The sequence below is a fragment of the Sinocyclocheilus rhinocerous genome, unplaced genomic scaffold (genome assembly GCF_001515625.1).
Source record: "Sinocyclocheilus rhinocerous isolate Xijiao unplaced genomic scaffold, SAMN03320098_v1.1 scaffold821, whole genome shotgun sequence".
Taxonomy (NCBI): domain Eukaryota; kingdom Metazoa; phylum Chordata; class Actinopteri; order Cypriniformes; family Cyprinidae; genus Sinocyclocheilus; species Sinocyclocheilus rhinocerous.
The window spans coordinates 722,021-735,702 of NW_015623656.1; the positions used below are offsets into that span (position 1 = coordinate 722,021).

Consider the following 13,682-nt stretch of genomic DNA (forward strand, 5'->3'; position numbering starts at 1 on the left):
GATATTCTAGGGAATTGTGTGCTTCTAATTTTATACCAATAGTTTGAACAGGACCATTTTCTATTCTAACACAACAATGCCTTTGTGTATAAGGCAAGGTAAAAAAAAAAAATAGACTGATTCAGTCAGTGTGGAAGAACTGCAGCAGAAAGCAAAGTCCTGAAGTGACTTTAAATGCAGACCTTGAGCCAAAAACTCATCACCAAACACCAATGACTTGTACATATGGGTACAGTCATTTTAGACACTTCCAAAACTGTGGCAACAAAGATAGAAATACAAAATGAATTATGTTTCCATCTTTGTTGCCACAGTTTTGGAAGTGCCTTTTTCTGTTCTAAAGAAGGGGGTGTCCTAATACTTTTCACTGGTGTTTGGTGAAGAGTTTTTGGCTCACGGTCTGAATTTAAAGTCACACCAGAGGTGTTCAGCTGGGATTAGGACTTGGCTTTATGCAGACCAGTCAAGTTTTTCCACACTGAATCAATTTATTTATTTATTTTTTAACCCTTGCCTTATACACAGAGGCATTGTTGTGTTAGAATAGAAAAGGGTCCTGTTCAAACTATTGGTATAAAATTAGAAGCACACAATTCCCTAAAATATAATTATATGCTTAAACATTAAGATTTGTATTCATGGAAATTACTAAAGTAGTCAAACCTGTTCATTAGAAGGGGGTGTCACAATACTTTGGGCAATATAGTGTATGTTTGGTGCGGTAGGGGGCCCAACCTCATATTCTTTCATAGGGCCCAAAATTGCTAGCAGCGACCCTGAGTATAACAATTAATCATCTTGGGAAAAGTTGTTGCAAACATCCACACATTCTTAATAGTAATACGAAGATTAGTTTCTCAAATAAAAGGTATCAGAGACCAAAAATCCTACTTACGTCCTGCATGAGATGGGTGCTGAATCCAGTTTCAGCAAGCTGGAACTGAAATCCTGCACCTTGCTGAGTGCCTGAGACACAAAGTGGTCAGATAATTGCATGAAAAACCAGTAGATGGCAACAAGTGTTTGTCTTCACGAGTGAGTCATTGATCATTCACTTAACAATTCATTAAAACACACTGACTCATTTGGGAACTAAATAACGTTAGGTTACTTACGTAACCCCGGTTCTCTGATAACTTGAGTGAGGTATCTCACTAAGGGAAATGTCTCTGGGCGTGACTGATCCTAAAAGCACCAATTACACTACGTCTGTCAGTTGACAGACCAATCACGACAGCGATGCGGGAGTCCTGCCTCCCTAAATATATACCACTGCCGGTGGTCCCCACTTCATTCTCCGCATATCTCTTCTCCATGCACTGCAAGGAGGGAAGTGTGGTGAGATACCTCACTCATGTTATCAGAGAACCGGGGTTACGTAAGTAACCTAACGTTCTCTTTCAAACATTTGCTCAGTATCTCACTAAGGGATATAGACAACTCCCGTATTGCAGATATGCTGTCCGAAGCAGTCATGTCAACCAACTCAGTGATGTGTGTAACATAAACACAACACCTGTAACTATTCTAAGAATAGAACAGGAATATATGTGAACAAAAAACCCCCACGAACGAGTTTTTAAAAAAATTTTTACACACTTTGGACCAGTGCTTGAAGTGGAAAAAAGTGCCGGTACTCACCCCCCCCTTATTTATTTATTTATTTATTGATATTAAATAAATAAGTACTTTTTAATAATTCACAATGTATGTCTAGTGCCACAATCAATCAATCAATAATTTAATAAAAGTTTTCAGTACAAATTAGCACAAGTCAAGCTGCGATACCAAACAGGACCACAGGGAGACGCCAAAGACCACTAAATCGCCTTCCTATTATACAGATCCATTCAGAATCGCTAAATCTCTGACCACGCATAATCAGCGTTCATTATAAAACACTCTTGCATTTAAGCCAAATACACGCTGAAAATAATAATTTTACTGACATCTGGACGTAAGTCACTATTCTTTCCACAATCGCTGATGAAATCGGCCGTATTTTCTCTGCATTAGGCTGTTTTGAACTTACTGTTTGAATTCGTTTACTGGATCCTTGGACTTTGCAGGAGTTTACGGTTTAAAATGATGTGATCGCAAAAGCCTGCTTCTTTTAATTTTAAGATATTATTTTCGTTATAAAGTACTGATTCAAATTAGTAATCAATAAATAATAATTATTCTACTACTCTGCGCACCTCCCCTGACATGCTCTCGCGCCCCACACACTCCCGGTGCATTCCAAACGGGATATATTGCCCTCCGAAGGGCACTTTGGAGTGAAAACAATCATGGCCGCCATATTGAAGGGTCGTTCCAAACCGAAGTGCTCAAAACTGGCCACTTCAAAGGGCCCTTCGGAATGAAGGATTTCAAAGGGTACAACTGATGGACACTTCGGGCTCCCATGATCTTTTGCCTAGATTCTTTGCATGATGACGGCGCCTCCGTGTGGGCACGTGATGATGACGCAGAAGGGCACTTCAAGAAACAGTTGTTTGGTCCCCTACACCCTTCAACCCTTTGAAGCTCTCACTCCGGAGGGTAAACCCTTTGAAGGGATTAGGGCATAGGGATGAGCCCTTCCGAATTTGGAACATAACTTATTTAGACATATGGCTTTAATTTTGTAGCAATTTTGGATAAAAACCTATTTTGTAAAATATTTATTTTATATAAAATAAAAAAATAGTACAGTGCATTTTCTTTACTGTAAATTTAAACTTCTAGCTATTTTTGACAAGGCAAAAAGGGTGTTGTCTCCGGAGGGTAAACCCTTGAAGGGATTAGGGCATAAGGATGAGCCCTTCCGAATGGAACGCAGGGTAAGCTTGCATTCATTCACGTGATTGGTCAAGATGAGAGGTGATCCTGCCTGGGTAGTGTGATTTATATAGTGTCCTTTCTAATCATATTATGGGAACATATAATCACCCAGACCCTGACGCTTTTTACGCACAAAAAAGTGCAGGTACTCTAAAGGCTAAAATATAGAAGTGCTGGTACTGTGTACCGGTGCGTACCGGCCCACTTCAAGCACTGCTTAGGACGGAATGAGCCAGCGATGGCTCAGTGACATCCAGTCTATAAAATCGGACAAATGTGTGAGTCGATGCCCAACTTGCTGCTGCACAAATGTCCTGAACTGAAACGCCCTTAAATAGTGCCCATGAGGTGGCCATACCTCTGGTAGAATGAGCTCTTAGCCCTTCCAGAGGACAGAGACCCATGCTATTATAACCTACTATAATAGCTTCCACTACCCAGTGGGACAGGCGCTGACGTGAAATAGGTTTACCCTTATGAGAATCAGCCCAAGAAACAAATAACTGATTACTGGTGATCACAGAATTTTATGTGTGCGTTTTGTAGCGAGATGGGCCATTTCCCTTTCGCTATTCTGCCCTCGCACACTGCACCCCAACCTGTGAGCGATGCAGCCGTTGTGATCACCTTTCTCTGAGAAACTGCTCCCAGCAGAGTCCCTAACTCAAGAAAAGAGCGATCTCTCCAGTGATGAAGAGCGCGCATGCAAAGTGACGAAGAGATCACTTTGCGGTTGAGGTGGCTGCGCCGCTGTCCAGTGCTGGAACTCCCTCATTCGCAACAGTCCCAGTGGAATGACAGAAACTGTCGAGGCCATCAGCCCCAGAAGACGTAAACACAGTCTGAATTGAACTCTGTTTCCTTTCTGAAAAAGGGACAAACAGCCACGAATTGACCTGATGCGCTCCTCCGACAGAAACGCTTGATACAGGTCTGAGTTCAGTCTGAGACCCAGGTAAATTATCTCTTGTGTGGGCACCAAGCAGCTCTTTGTCTCGTTTATCCTGAAGCCTAAGCTCTCCAAATGAGACACAAGCATTTTTGTCTCTCTCTGCCTGCTGCCGTGACGCAGCGCACAGCAATAGATCGTCCAAATATGCTGGCACTCTTAGACCCATTATTCTCAATGGCAGCATGGCCAAGCCGAATGGAATTGTCAAAAACTCGCAAGCTGTGTCCCGATAGGCAAACCTGAGGAATTTCCTGTGTGCTGGATAAATGCTTATGTGAAAATATGCATTCCCCCCCCCCCTCTTTTGGGAATGACAAAGTACCGGGAGTAAAAGCTGTGATGGCTGTCCCAGGACAGCACAACCCAAATTGCTCCTTTGCTCAATAAAGAGGTTATTTCTTCCTCTAAAATCTGAGCTGACTCCCCTTCTGCTGCTGACATTAACACACTGTTGAAAAGTGGTGGTTTTACAGCAAACTGCAGACGATAGCCCCACTTTATCGTGGATAAAACCCAAGGGTGTACTGCGCATGCGCGCCAACTCTCCGCGTGAGCAGCGAGCGGTCCGCTGCAGCTCTCGCTCACTGATGGCGGAGCTGGGGGTTGCAGCTCTGAATAGAGCATTTTTGTGTGTATTTTTTGTTTATTTTCACACACTCCTGTGCCCTTGGCCCACTGCCTGGATGCACAGGGAACATTTTTATTCGTTTCAAACACTGTTGACTATGCCAAACCTCCTCCTCTCTCTTGCATAACCCCGCGGGTGGAGAGGGGAGAAACAACCTGGGGGGCACTGGTTGAACTGGTGCCAACACTCCACTCTGAGAACTGAGAACACTTCTTTGCTGGAGGGGGAGAACAAGATTTTTGTGTTATGGAGAGGGATGCTACAGAGACTCCATGAGTGCTGTAGCCCCTCTTTTGACTCAGAAAAAGACCACTGGTTAGGTCGCCCGCCTCTTCTTGCCTCCTTGAGGGTTAGCTGGGCGATGTTTAGCTGCTGCAGCCGCAAATTAGGCTTTACCTCTTTGCTGTGGCTATCTCAGGTTCACTGCTGGGGTGGGGGGGGCTAGGGTTACGGTACCCTGACTGTCCTGCACTGGAAGCAGAGGAAAACCCAGGGCGTGTGGGCTGGGTGGGTCGAGCAGTGGGCTTTAAGGGGAGACAAGTTTCAAAAGCTTCTCCATCTTTTTTGCGGAGGTCCCACTGCTGCCGCATATTGGTCACAGAAGCCCCGAAAAGGGCTTTCGGCTCCACTGGAGCATCAAGGAACTCTGCCTTCTCCCTTTCCGACAGGCCTGATAGTCCCAACCACAGAGCTCTTTCGCCCACCACAGCTCTGGACTGCTCCTCTGGATGACCGGAGGTTGAGATCTGCAATGACGCAGATCTCTTCCGACAGTGCTGAGTCAGGAGACCCAGCGTCAATCTGCCTCCCCATCTCCTCCATGAGTTCAGCTTGATATGCTGTGAGCAGTGAGGTGGCGTTTAAAGCTCTGACAGCCAACTCAGATGACGGGTAGATCTTTTGGAACAGAGAAGCGGAAAGCCTCTCTGTCCGTCCTGGCAGTGAAGGAGAGGCGGAGGATAGGGCTGCCCGGCGATTGGGGTGGAGGTGACTTGCCACCGACAATTCTACTGGGGGGGGGTTGGACATCCCCAGTTCCTCCATGTTAAGTACATCCAGCCTAGAGAAACCTTTAACAGGCACTCTATGAGAGAAAGGTTTGTCCCAAAAACGGCGCATCTCTGCAACACATGCTGGGACGGCTGGAATCAGCTGCTTGGCTGGGGAAGTGAGCGACGTATATATAAATCATATAAATCCCTCTCTGTGCCCTGGCCTTCCTTTTGTGATGGCCAGTCGATAGAGAGTTTAGCAGCTGCTCTCCTACACATTTCAATAAGGTCCAAATCTCCCTGTATGGGGGAGGGAGACTCCCCAGTTGCACTGTTAGGCCTGGAAGAGAGATTACAAGGGAGAATTGCATCCTCTTCATCTTCTTCTAAATCCTCTTCCAAAAGATGAGCAATCGTCTCATCGTCTTCCTTCTCCTCTTTATCCCCCGCCAAGGGGTCTGATTCAAAGAGAGGGGGAAGTTTGGGAGAGATTTCGTCCATTAACTCTTCCCAGCTATACTGGGTTCGCTGAGCCGCTTCGTCTTTGTCCGCGGATGGCGCGGAAAAACTCAGATCCTCCTTATTCGCGGCCACGACTCGCATTCTGCCCTCTAATACCCTTAACGGGAAAAGAGAGCAGTGTGGGCAGCACTCGGGATTAGCGAGCACGGCCTGTGCGTGTCTAACTCCCAGACACACAATGCATAGAGGATGAGAGTCTTTGGACGAAATCATAGACCCGCAAGCGCACGGGCGAGAGGGATCTTTACCCTTAGCTGCACTGCTAGATGGGTTCGCAGTCGCCATAACAGAGATGCTAACACAGAAATATTATTCTGACACACCACTTAACGTGGGTAAAAGAAAAAAGAGCTGTAACGGCCCGAGATATGAAAAATGAGAACTCGCCTCGACGCGTTAGTTCCCACCAGAAAAGACAGCAGAAGAAAAATATTCACTTTGACAGTGAATATTCCCTCTGAAAAATAAGGAAAAAGATAGCCATGTTTGGAGACGTACCTAAAAACACCGGCTGGTCAAGTGAACTGTTTAGCGGCCACTGCCTGCGAGGAACTGCTGAGGATAGCTTCCCAAAAGGATCTTCACGGGGAAGAGAACGAGAAAGAAGTGGGGACCACCGGCAGTGGTATATATTTAGGGAGGCGGGACTCCCACATCACTGTCGTGATTGGTCTGTCAACTGACAGACGTGGTGTAATTGGTGCTTCCAGGATCGGTCACGCCCAGAGGTGTTTCCCTTAGTGAGATACTGAGAGAATGTTTGAAAGAAAACTAGCTCTTTATGGAGGAGTCATTGAAACATTCACTTAACCGATTCCTTTGTTTAGAACAATGTTTGTTGGCTACGTTCACACGGTCAGTTTTTGGGATTGACAACCGCATTTTCTTTACAGGTGTGAGTCTCGAAATGTCCCGTTCACACAGCAGCTTACAGTTGTGTTTAGAAAACTGTCTGTATGAACGTTCAACGGGAGTCAAGCCCGTATTCCTTACCAGTAACCATAGCGACAGTGACCAAAGTAAAATCAAAGATGGTAACGTCCATAAAACTGAAAGTCTTATCACTTTCTGACACGACAAGAGTCCAATCGAGTTCGATTGGAGCGACTCCGGTGGAAAACTGAGGGGATCTGAAACTTTCAGATGACACACAGCTCATTTCTCCGGCACTTTAAGTTACTGAAAACACACAAGAAAACACGCACCACACGGTAGACGCGTGTTTGTGCGGCAGAGCGACTCTCTCGCACTGTGACGTGACAGACACTAGTTGTCCAGTCCTGTTCCATTCACACAGCGCGTGTGTTCCGAGAATGCGGTTGTGAGTACTGAAAATGTACAGGTGTGAGTTCGGTTACAGAATGCGGTTGTCACACCTGTAAATAACCGAACTGTGTGTGAACGTAACCGTATTAATGACTCAAATACAGGACTGACAACCGTATTCTGCTGCAGTGTGAATGTGGCCATACTCAGTTATTTACTTCTTGTTCACTGAACTGTTGTATAAAAACAGTATCCCTCTGATTATCAGAAAGGCTTAATTTTACAAAGGCTGTTTATCTAGGCTACAGCAGCTCATCCAATCAGATTTTAGCATGCAAACTATGCAAACTGCCTATCTCTATTACAGCGTAATGTTTACTGAAAACTTTCTTACCTTCAATTCCAATTAAACTTTGTTGCAGTGATGACAGAATGTCATCTAATGCAGCATAATTGGAAACATTGAAAAATTTGCCACGGTCTGCTATGTCCGTCATCTCTTGTATTGCTTTAGGTTTTTTCAGAATGCCATCACCAACCTAAAGGTAACAGTGGTTATTGCAAGTGTATGGGTTTTATGATTTATTTGGTTAAACCATAATAAAATCCTTGACTATACAATAGCAAGCTATGAGTAATATAGATGATATGAGTGTTTTAGTAGGACTCTAGATGTATCTACAAGACAAATTAAAATAAATTACTGTAATTTGTAACTCCAACAGATGATGTACATTTAAAAACTTCAAAATGTTATTTATTATCTAAAATGCTGTGGAAATAAGCAGTAAACAGGACACTTACTCCTATGGAATAGCGAGTTACACCTTTCATTTGTGGCATGTTCAAAACATCAGAAAGAATCATATTGTCTCCCAAAATTTCTCCGTCAGACAATACAATGATAATTTTTTTGGAGTCAATCTTTGATCCATTCTCAGGGATGAAAATATCTGTGCTGTAAACAACCAGTGAAACCAGTGAGATCATGACATTAACGTATCACCAACAAAAGTGCTCCATGTTAATCAAACACTTAAGGTGTAAAATGTCATATTTCATATTATAATCTGTAAACTCACAGGACATGATGGATGGCTGAGGCGGTCTTTGTGAGATTGTAAATTTGCTGTATTTCTTTGACCTTTTGCAAGGTTTTGGCCCCGTTGTCATTGTCTAGTAGTGAGAGCTCTGTCCTGATCTTACTACCATATTGCACTATTGCAAAGTTACACTGAAGAGAGAGTATATTTTTTTTTTAGATAAAATACCTTTTAAATTGTGCTTAAAATGTGTCATAAAATACTTTAGTTTATACTTGCATCGAAACATGTGTTCCAAACATTAAACATGACATTGTAGATAAAGTCTTTGGCTCTCCGAAAGTCATCATGTTGAATGCTACCAGAGCCATCCAGCACAAAAGCAATCTCTGTCCCAGCATCTACAAAAGATCATCTGAAACATCAGTATAGAAATAATGGCTTCATTGATCTATGCATCTGTAGTACAACACCATCAGTATGAAATAATAGCCTAAATGCGGATTTTATTTCAAAGGCTGAACAAAGATTAGTACCATCCTCATCCTCATCTTCATCTGTGTCACTATCCAGCTGGGCGTCTCTTCTCATCCTCCGTTTAACTTGTAGATATTGACAGAGATGTAAATTATAAAACGGATTCCTTACATGAGTAACATTAAGGCAACAGTTTATTTCAATTTCAGATGTGCTCTCCAATATTTCTGAAGCATATTTTAATGGACTATGTGGTTTTAACTCCTCTCGTTTCAGATAAATTCTTATGAAAATGTTTTTAATGAAGTGAGGCCATTTTCTTTTTATCAAAGATAAAATTAAAAAAACATTACTTTTTTTAGTTTGTAGCTTATATCTTACATTTATTAAGAACGGTTTATTTATTTAACTTTTTCTATTTTCTTTTGTCTCTCACCATGAATATAGTCTTGGTAGATGGCATGACATTAAATTATAAACAAACTAACCTTCCTCAATCCTTCCACCTCGATAATGATTGTTGTTGTTGTTGTTGCTGTTGAATTTTTTATTTTCCATTTGGTTTGTAGCAGGAGACAGAAGTGCAGATTTTGATGGCAGTGGCACATTCACTGTGACAGAAGTAAATTTCAAATCTTCGTTATCTTCATTCAATACTTTATCTATCTTTATCTATAATATGTATAAATGTTTTACTCAAGTGTTAGCTGCACCCATAGGATGTACATTCTGTATTAAGGAAAGTTACTGAATTTTAAACTTTAAAGCACCATTTTATTTCATCTTTGTCTTATTGTATTTGTCCTGTTGTTTGTATTTTGTTTCTTTGTTCAAGCCATTAATTGTTGCTTTAGTGTTGAAGTTGAGCTATTAGCGGCAACTTGTATGGTTGCTTAAATAGTCTGAAAATAAATAGCTCAAAATTTTAGAGACTAAATCCTAACTTTGAAATTTTTCCTAACATTACGTGATTGCATTCATTTTTGACAATTCATTGCAACCTTGACAACAATCCCTTATTGAATCCATAATGTTCTCTTATAATGGCCTCTCTGATCAGGGTCTTTGAAATCATCCTAACCTTCCCCCCTGATGTTACATCAAGGGAATGTCCTTAAGCACTAGTCATAGCAATAACTTACATTCAGTTCTATACTTTTTAAAGAATGTCAAAAATGTTCTTGGCTTTTTTGTGGCTTTTTAGTGTAGAACTACAAAGTCTATCAAAAATATATATCTACAAAAGATATAGAAATTATGGTTTGAGATGACTGTTTTTTCTTTGTATCTGTTGTACAACACCATCAGCGTGACATAATGAATATAATATTAATTTATTTTAAAGGCAAAACAAGATTAGTACCATCATAATCCCTATCTTTTGTATCACCGTCTGGCTGGGCGTCTCTTCTCATCTTCCGTTGATCTTGTAGATATTGATAAAAATGTAGATTAGCAATCAGATTCTTTAAAACAGTCAAACTAAGGCAACACATTTTTTTTTTCAGATGAGCTCACCTTGACCAGTCCTTGCACCTTGATAATGATTGTTGTTGTTGTTGTTGACTGAGAAGAAAGAGATTTTGAAAGGTAAGGGTTAGGATTTTATCTGCTTGAATCTGAAATACTATAATAAAATAATCATCCAATCTTACCTAATGCAACAGGATTCGGTTTTCCAGTGACTCTTCCAGATGGATTCATCAGTTTGCAATCTCCGTTCAAATCCTCAGTTACTGACTTTTTTATGCGAACTTGATTACACATCTCAGGAGAAAAATATACACAAATCTAAATATTTCATTTTTATCTTTCACAAAAGTAATTTCCTTTCATATTCAACTATCATTTTCATTCCAACAAAACAAACAAATGCTAATGTCTTATTTTAATGAGAATTTGTGGCAGATTTTAACTCATAGAGACACAATAGCTCTGATTTAGAGAATACTGTTTTTTTTTAAAAACAAGTTTTCATGGGGAAGTGCTGTTACTATGGTTTTGAGTGACATCACAGTTATGACTCTTCTGTCTGTCACATATGTAAAGGGGAAACCACACTCTGTGGTTGAACTGTGAAAATGCTGTGCGACAGACTCAAAGTCTTGTGCAAACTGATTATAAACAGTTTAATTGTTTGGTATAGCTTTGTGCTCAACCTTTTGTAAGTATAATCAGGTTGAGAATAAAACAGTTGCCGGCCATATCTGACATCCTTGTATTTAAGGATCTTTATAAATACCATAATACATTGTTCCTCTTCTGATGTCAGGCTAGATACTGATACTACCGGTCTCAGGCCTTTAGGTTTTTCATCTTTAAAAGAGATATTGACGTAATAAGACTTTTACAGTGAAAAGGTAATTGTGTAAATCAATGAGGACATTATGAAATTAACAAAGTAAAGTTTTCAGAGTAATCATCAGTATGAAAAGACAAGGACAAATGTACCATCAGAATTTACTTCAATGCATTCATCCTGTAAGGTGCATCTGAAAAGTGCTCCATTTTTTGGGGAAGGAACAAAAACTCTAGAATAGGACACATTAAGACAATTTTACTAAAATAGGTCAATAATGTTCTTTATGATGATCTTAAATAAAAAAGAATCTAATTTAATTTACTTAAAAAAAAAAATTAAAAAAAAAAATATATAAATATATAGCTAGAATTATATAAAACTCTAATATATGACCAACCCATCTGTTGATTGAATAATGGTTTGACCAAAGAGTGGATCATCTTCTTTGAAATGCTTCACAGGAGTTATTTGAATGTTGAACCCGGTCACACTCCATATGACTGTAACATACAAAATAATTCAGACCACATACTTTTATTTCATAGGGACAATGTAATAAGATTAATTATGTTTTAATAATATTGTTTCTACTCTTGCCCAGACATTTTCAGATTCAAATAAAGAATAGTTTAAATCATGACAACTCAAATAAATGTTATCATTAATTATAAACATTAACATCAACATTGTAAATAATTACATACCGATCATAAATAGCAGTCCTCTGAACATTTTGTGATGTTGATAAACTCCACGCTTTAAAAAAAACATATCGGCACAGTGAGGCAGAAAGCAGCTCGTTGTGGTCTTCAAAAAAAAGTAGAACAGCATACAGTCGCTGCTGACTGTTAAACCCGCCCCCCTCACACACTTCAAACACATCACTTTTTCTCTAAAGAGAAGTTGAATTTAAAATTATTAGATTGTTATACAAAATGTTACAATTATTTTTATTGTTAAAGCTGTATGACCTTGGAAACAATGTTAAGTAGCCTACATACGTGTTTACCAACACTATCAGAATGTAACTAGAAACCAGACACTTGGGCAGGATCAAAACAAGTGTTAGCAAAACCATATTAACTGCAGTTTAGGGTTGTGACGGTGAGGAAATTTTCCAATCGGTTAAACGACGTGTGACAACACCGGTAATACCGGTATCACCGTGGGGGCGGGACGTTCCCTCTTTTCCTCGCTTTCCTTCGCTTTTAAATAGCTTGTAAAAGCTGCGTGCACATTTTACTTTCACTTTTGAATTAGCGGCAGTTAGGCGTCAATTGGCAGTTAGGCAACAACAAAATACAACGTGAAACTCACTTTAGCATATATATAAAACATAGAACTTTTATTAACAAAACAAATAAAAATACACCATGATAGGGAAGGCTATGCCTAATATAAAATAGCAAATAACTTACATAAAGCTTAAATAGGTATACAAAACTGGAAACAGGCTAAGTAAACATGTATAATATATAACCAAATAAATAAGAAACGTCTATCGCGGCAAGCCTACTGCAGTTACAGTTAATATGGATCTTACTGTCCTAACACATGACACTGACAGTCGCACGGACAAGAAAGAGTCAGAATTATAAAGTATAAAGACAGTGTTCCATTTTTAAAGTGGTTACAATTGAAATTGTCCACTCAAAGGAAACTCTTTGGTTGACTGGTTCTCATGGTGTGGTTCTTATACAGATCTGAAAATAAAGTATTTGACGAAGCTGGTATGTAGTCACTAAAATCTAATGAATCTGAAATTCAGTTTTTAAACAAAACAATGTATTTTCTAAGTTTCTTAGAAAACAATGTAATTTCTTAGTAAAATGAGTGAGATGTCCATTAATTATCATCACTAGCATACACTGTAAAAAATGACCGTGAATTTAACGGTAAAAGACTATAAAAATGCTACAGTAAAAACCTGTTAAATGGTTAACGGTAAATTCCCCTACTATATACGGTGAAAAACTTTTTTGGAAGTTGAAAAAGACCGTATAATTTACAGTGAATAACCGTAAATTGACATTCCCAGAATTCCCTGCGTTACATTTCAAATTTGATGTTTTTTTGTTGAAATAACTATGTTTCTTAGTTTTTTTCTTATCAGTTTTGTATATTAGGGTTGTGTGTTACACCTAATGTTGTTAAATGAATGTTTATTGCATTATGTCAGTTTCATGTGTGTTACCATGATGGTGTTTAGCGTTTGTGTGAATGACACTGTGCACCTTCTATATATGTTATTATTTAAAAGCTGCTTGTAATGGGCTTTGGTTCATCATGTGACTTTCTCATCACCACCTGCAGTAGTGGTTATCAGTGTATTACAAAGGTACAAAACAGATTTCAGTACTTCAATAGGTTGATATATTAACATTATATCAGTTAATGAAATTACGGTATTTAACTGTAAATTTAAGTTAAAACCGTAAAACCTAAAACGTTGCTACCGTATTTTTTACGGTAAAATTCCGGCAACCACAGCTACCGTTTTTTTACCGTAAATTTTACGGAATCTTTTTTACAGTAACCTATATATCAATAAATTAAAAATTAATAAGTAAAACATACAAATAATAATATAAAACTATACCAGTGAAAATGATAGTTTAGATCAAATATGAAATTAATTAAAGTGGAATGGAATGACAAATGTGGAGTACAAGAA

General features: G+C 39.5%; 1 protein-coding gene across 1 annotated transcript in view; it reads right to left on the minus strand.

Annotated features, from left to right (window-relative positions):
- LOC107716387 (integrin alpha-E-like) overlaps positions 1-11,796 on the minus strand; it is a 19,759-nt gene extending 7,963 nt beyond the window's left edge. The window contains exons 1-14 of the mRNA XM_016522838.1: positions 11,713-11,796; positions 11,406-11,508; positions 11,158-11,237; positions 10,949-11,022; positions 10,362-10,473; positions 10,225-10,272; positions 10,070-10,132; positions 9,195-9,317; positions 8,766-8,831; positions 8,509-8,630; positions 8,269-8,420; positions 7,991-8,144; positions 7,581-7,725; positions 892-966 (exon numbers count right to left, since the gene is read on the minus strand). Coding sequence (XP_016378324.1) covers positions 892-966; positions 7,581-7,725; positions 7,991-8,144; positions 8,269-8,420; positions 8,509-8,630; positions 8,766-8,831; positions 9,195-9,317; positions 10,070-10,132; positions 10,225-10,272; positions 10,362-10,473; positions 10,949-11,022; positions 11,158-11,237; positions 11,406-11,508; positions 11,713-11,779 — 1,384 coding nt within the window. The 5' untranslated portion in view covers positions 11,780-11,796. The remainder of the gene's footprint in view (positions 1-891; positions 967-7,580; positions 7,726-7,990; positions 8,145-8,268; positions 8,421-8,508; positions 8,631-8,765; positions 8,832-9,194; positions 9,318-10,069; positions 10,133-10,224; positions 10,273-10,361; positions 10,474-10,948; positions 11,023-11,157; positions 11,238-11,405; positions 11,509-11,712) is intronic.
- Between the last annotated feature and the right edge of the window lie 1,886 nt (positions 11,797-13,682).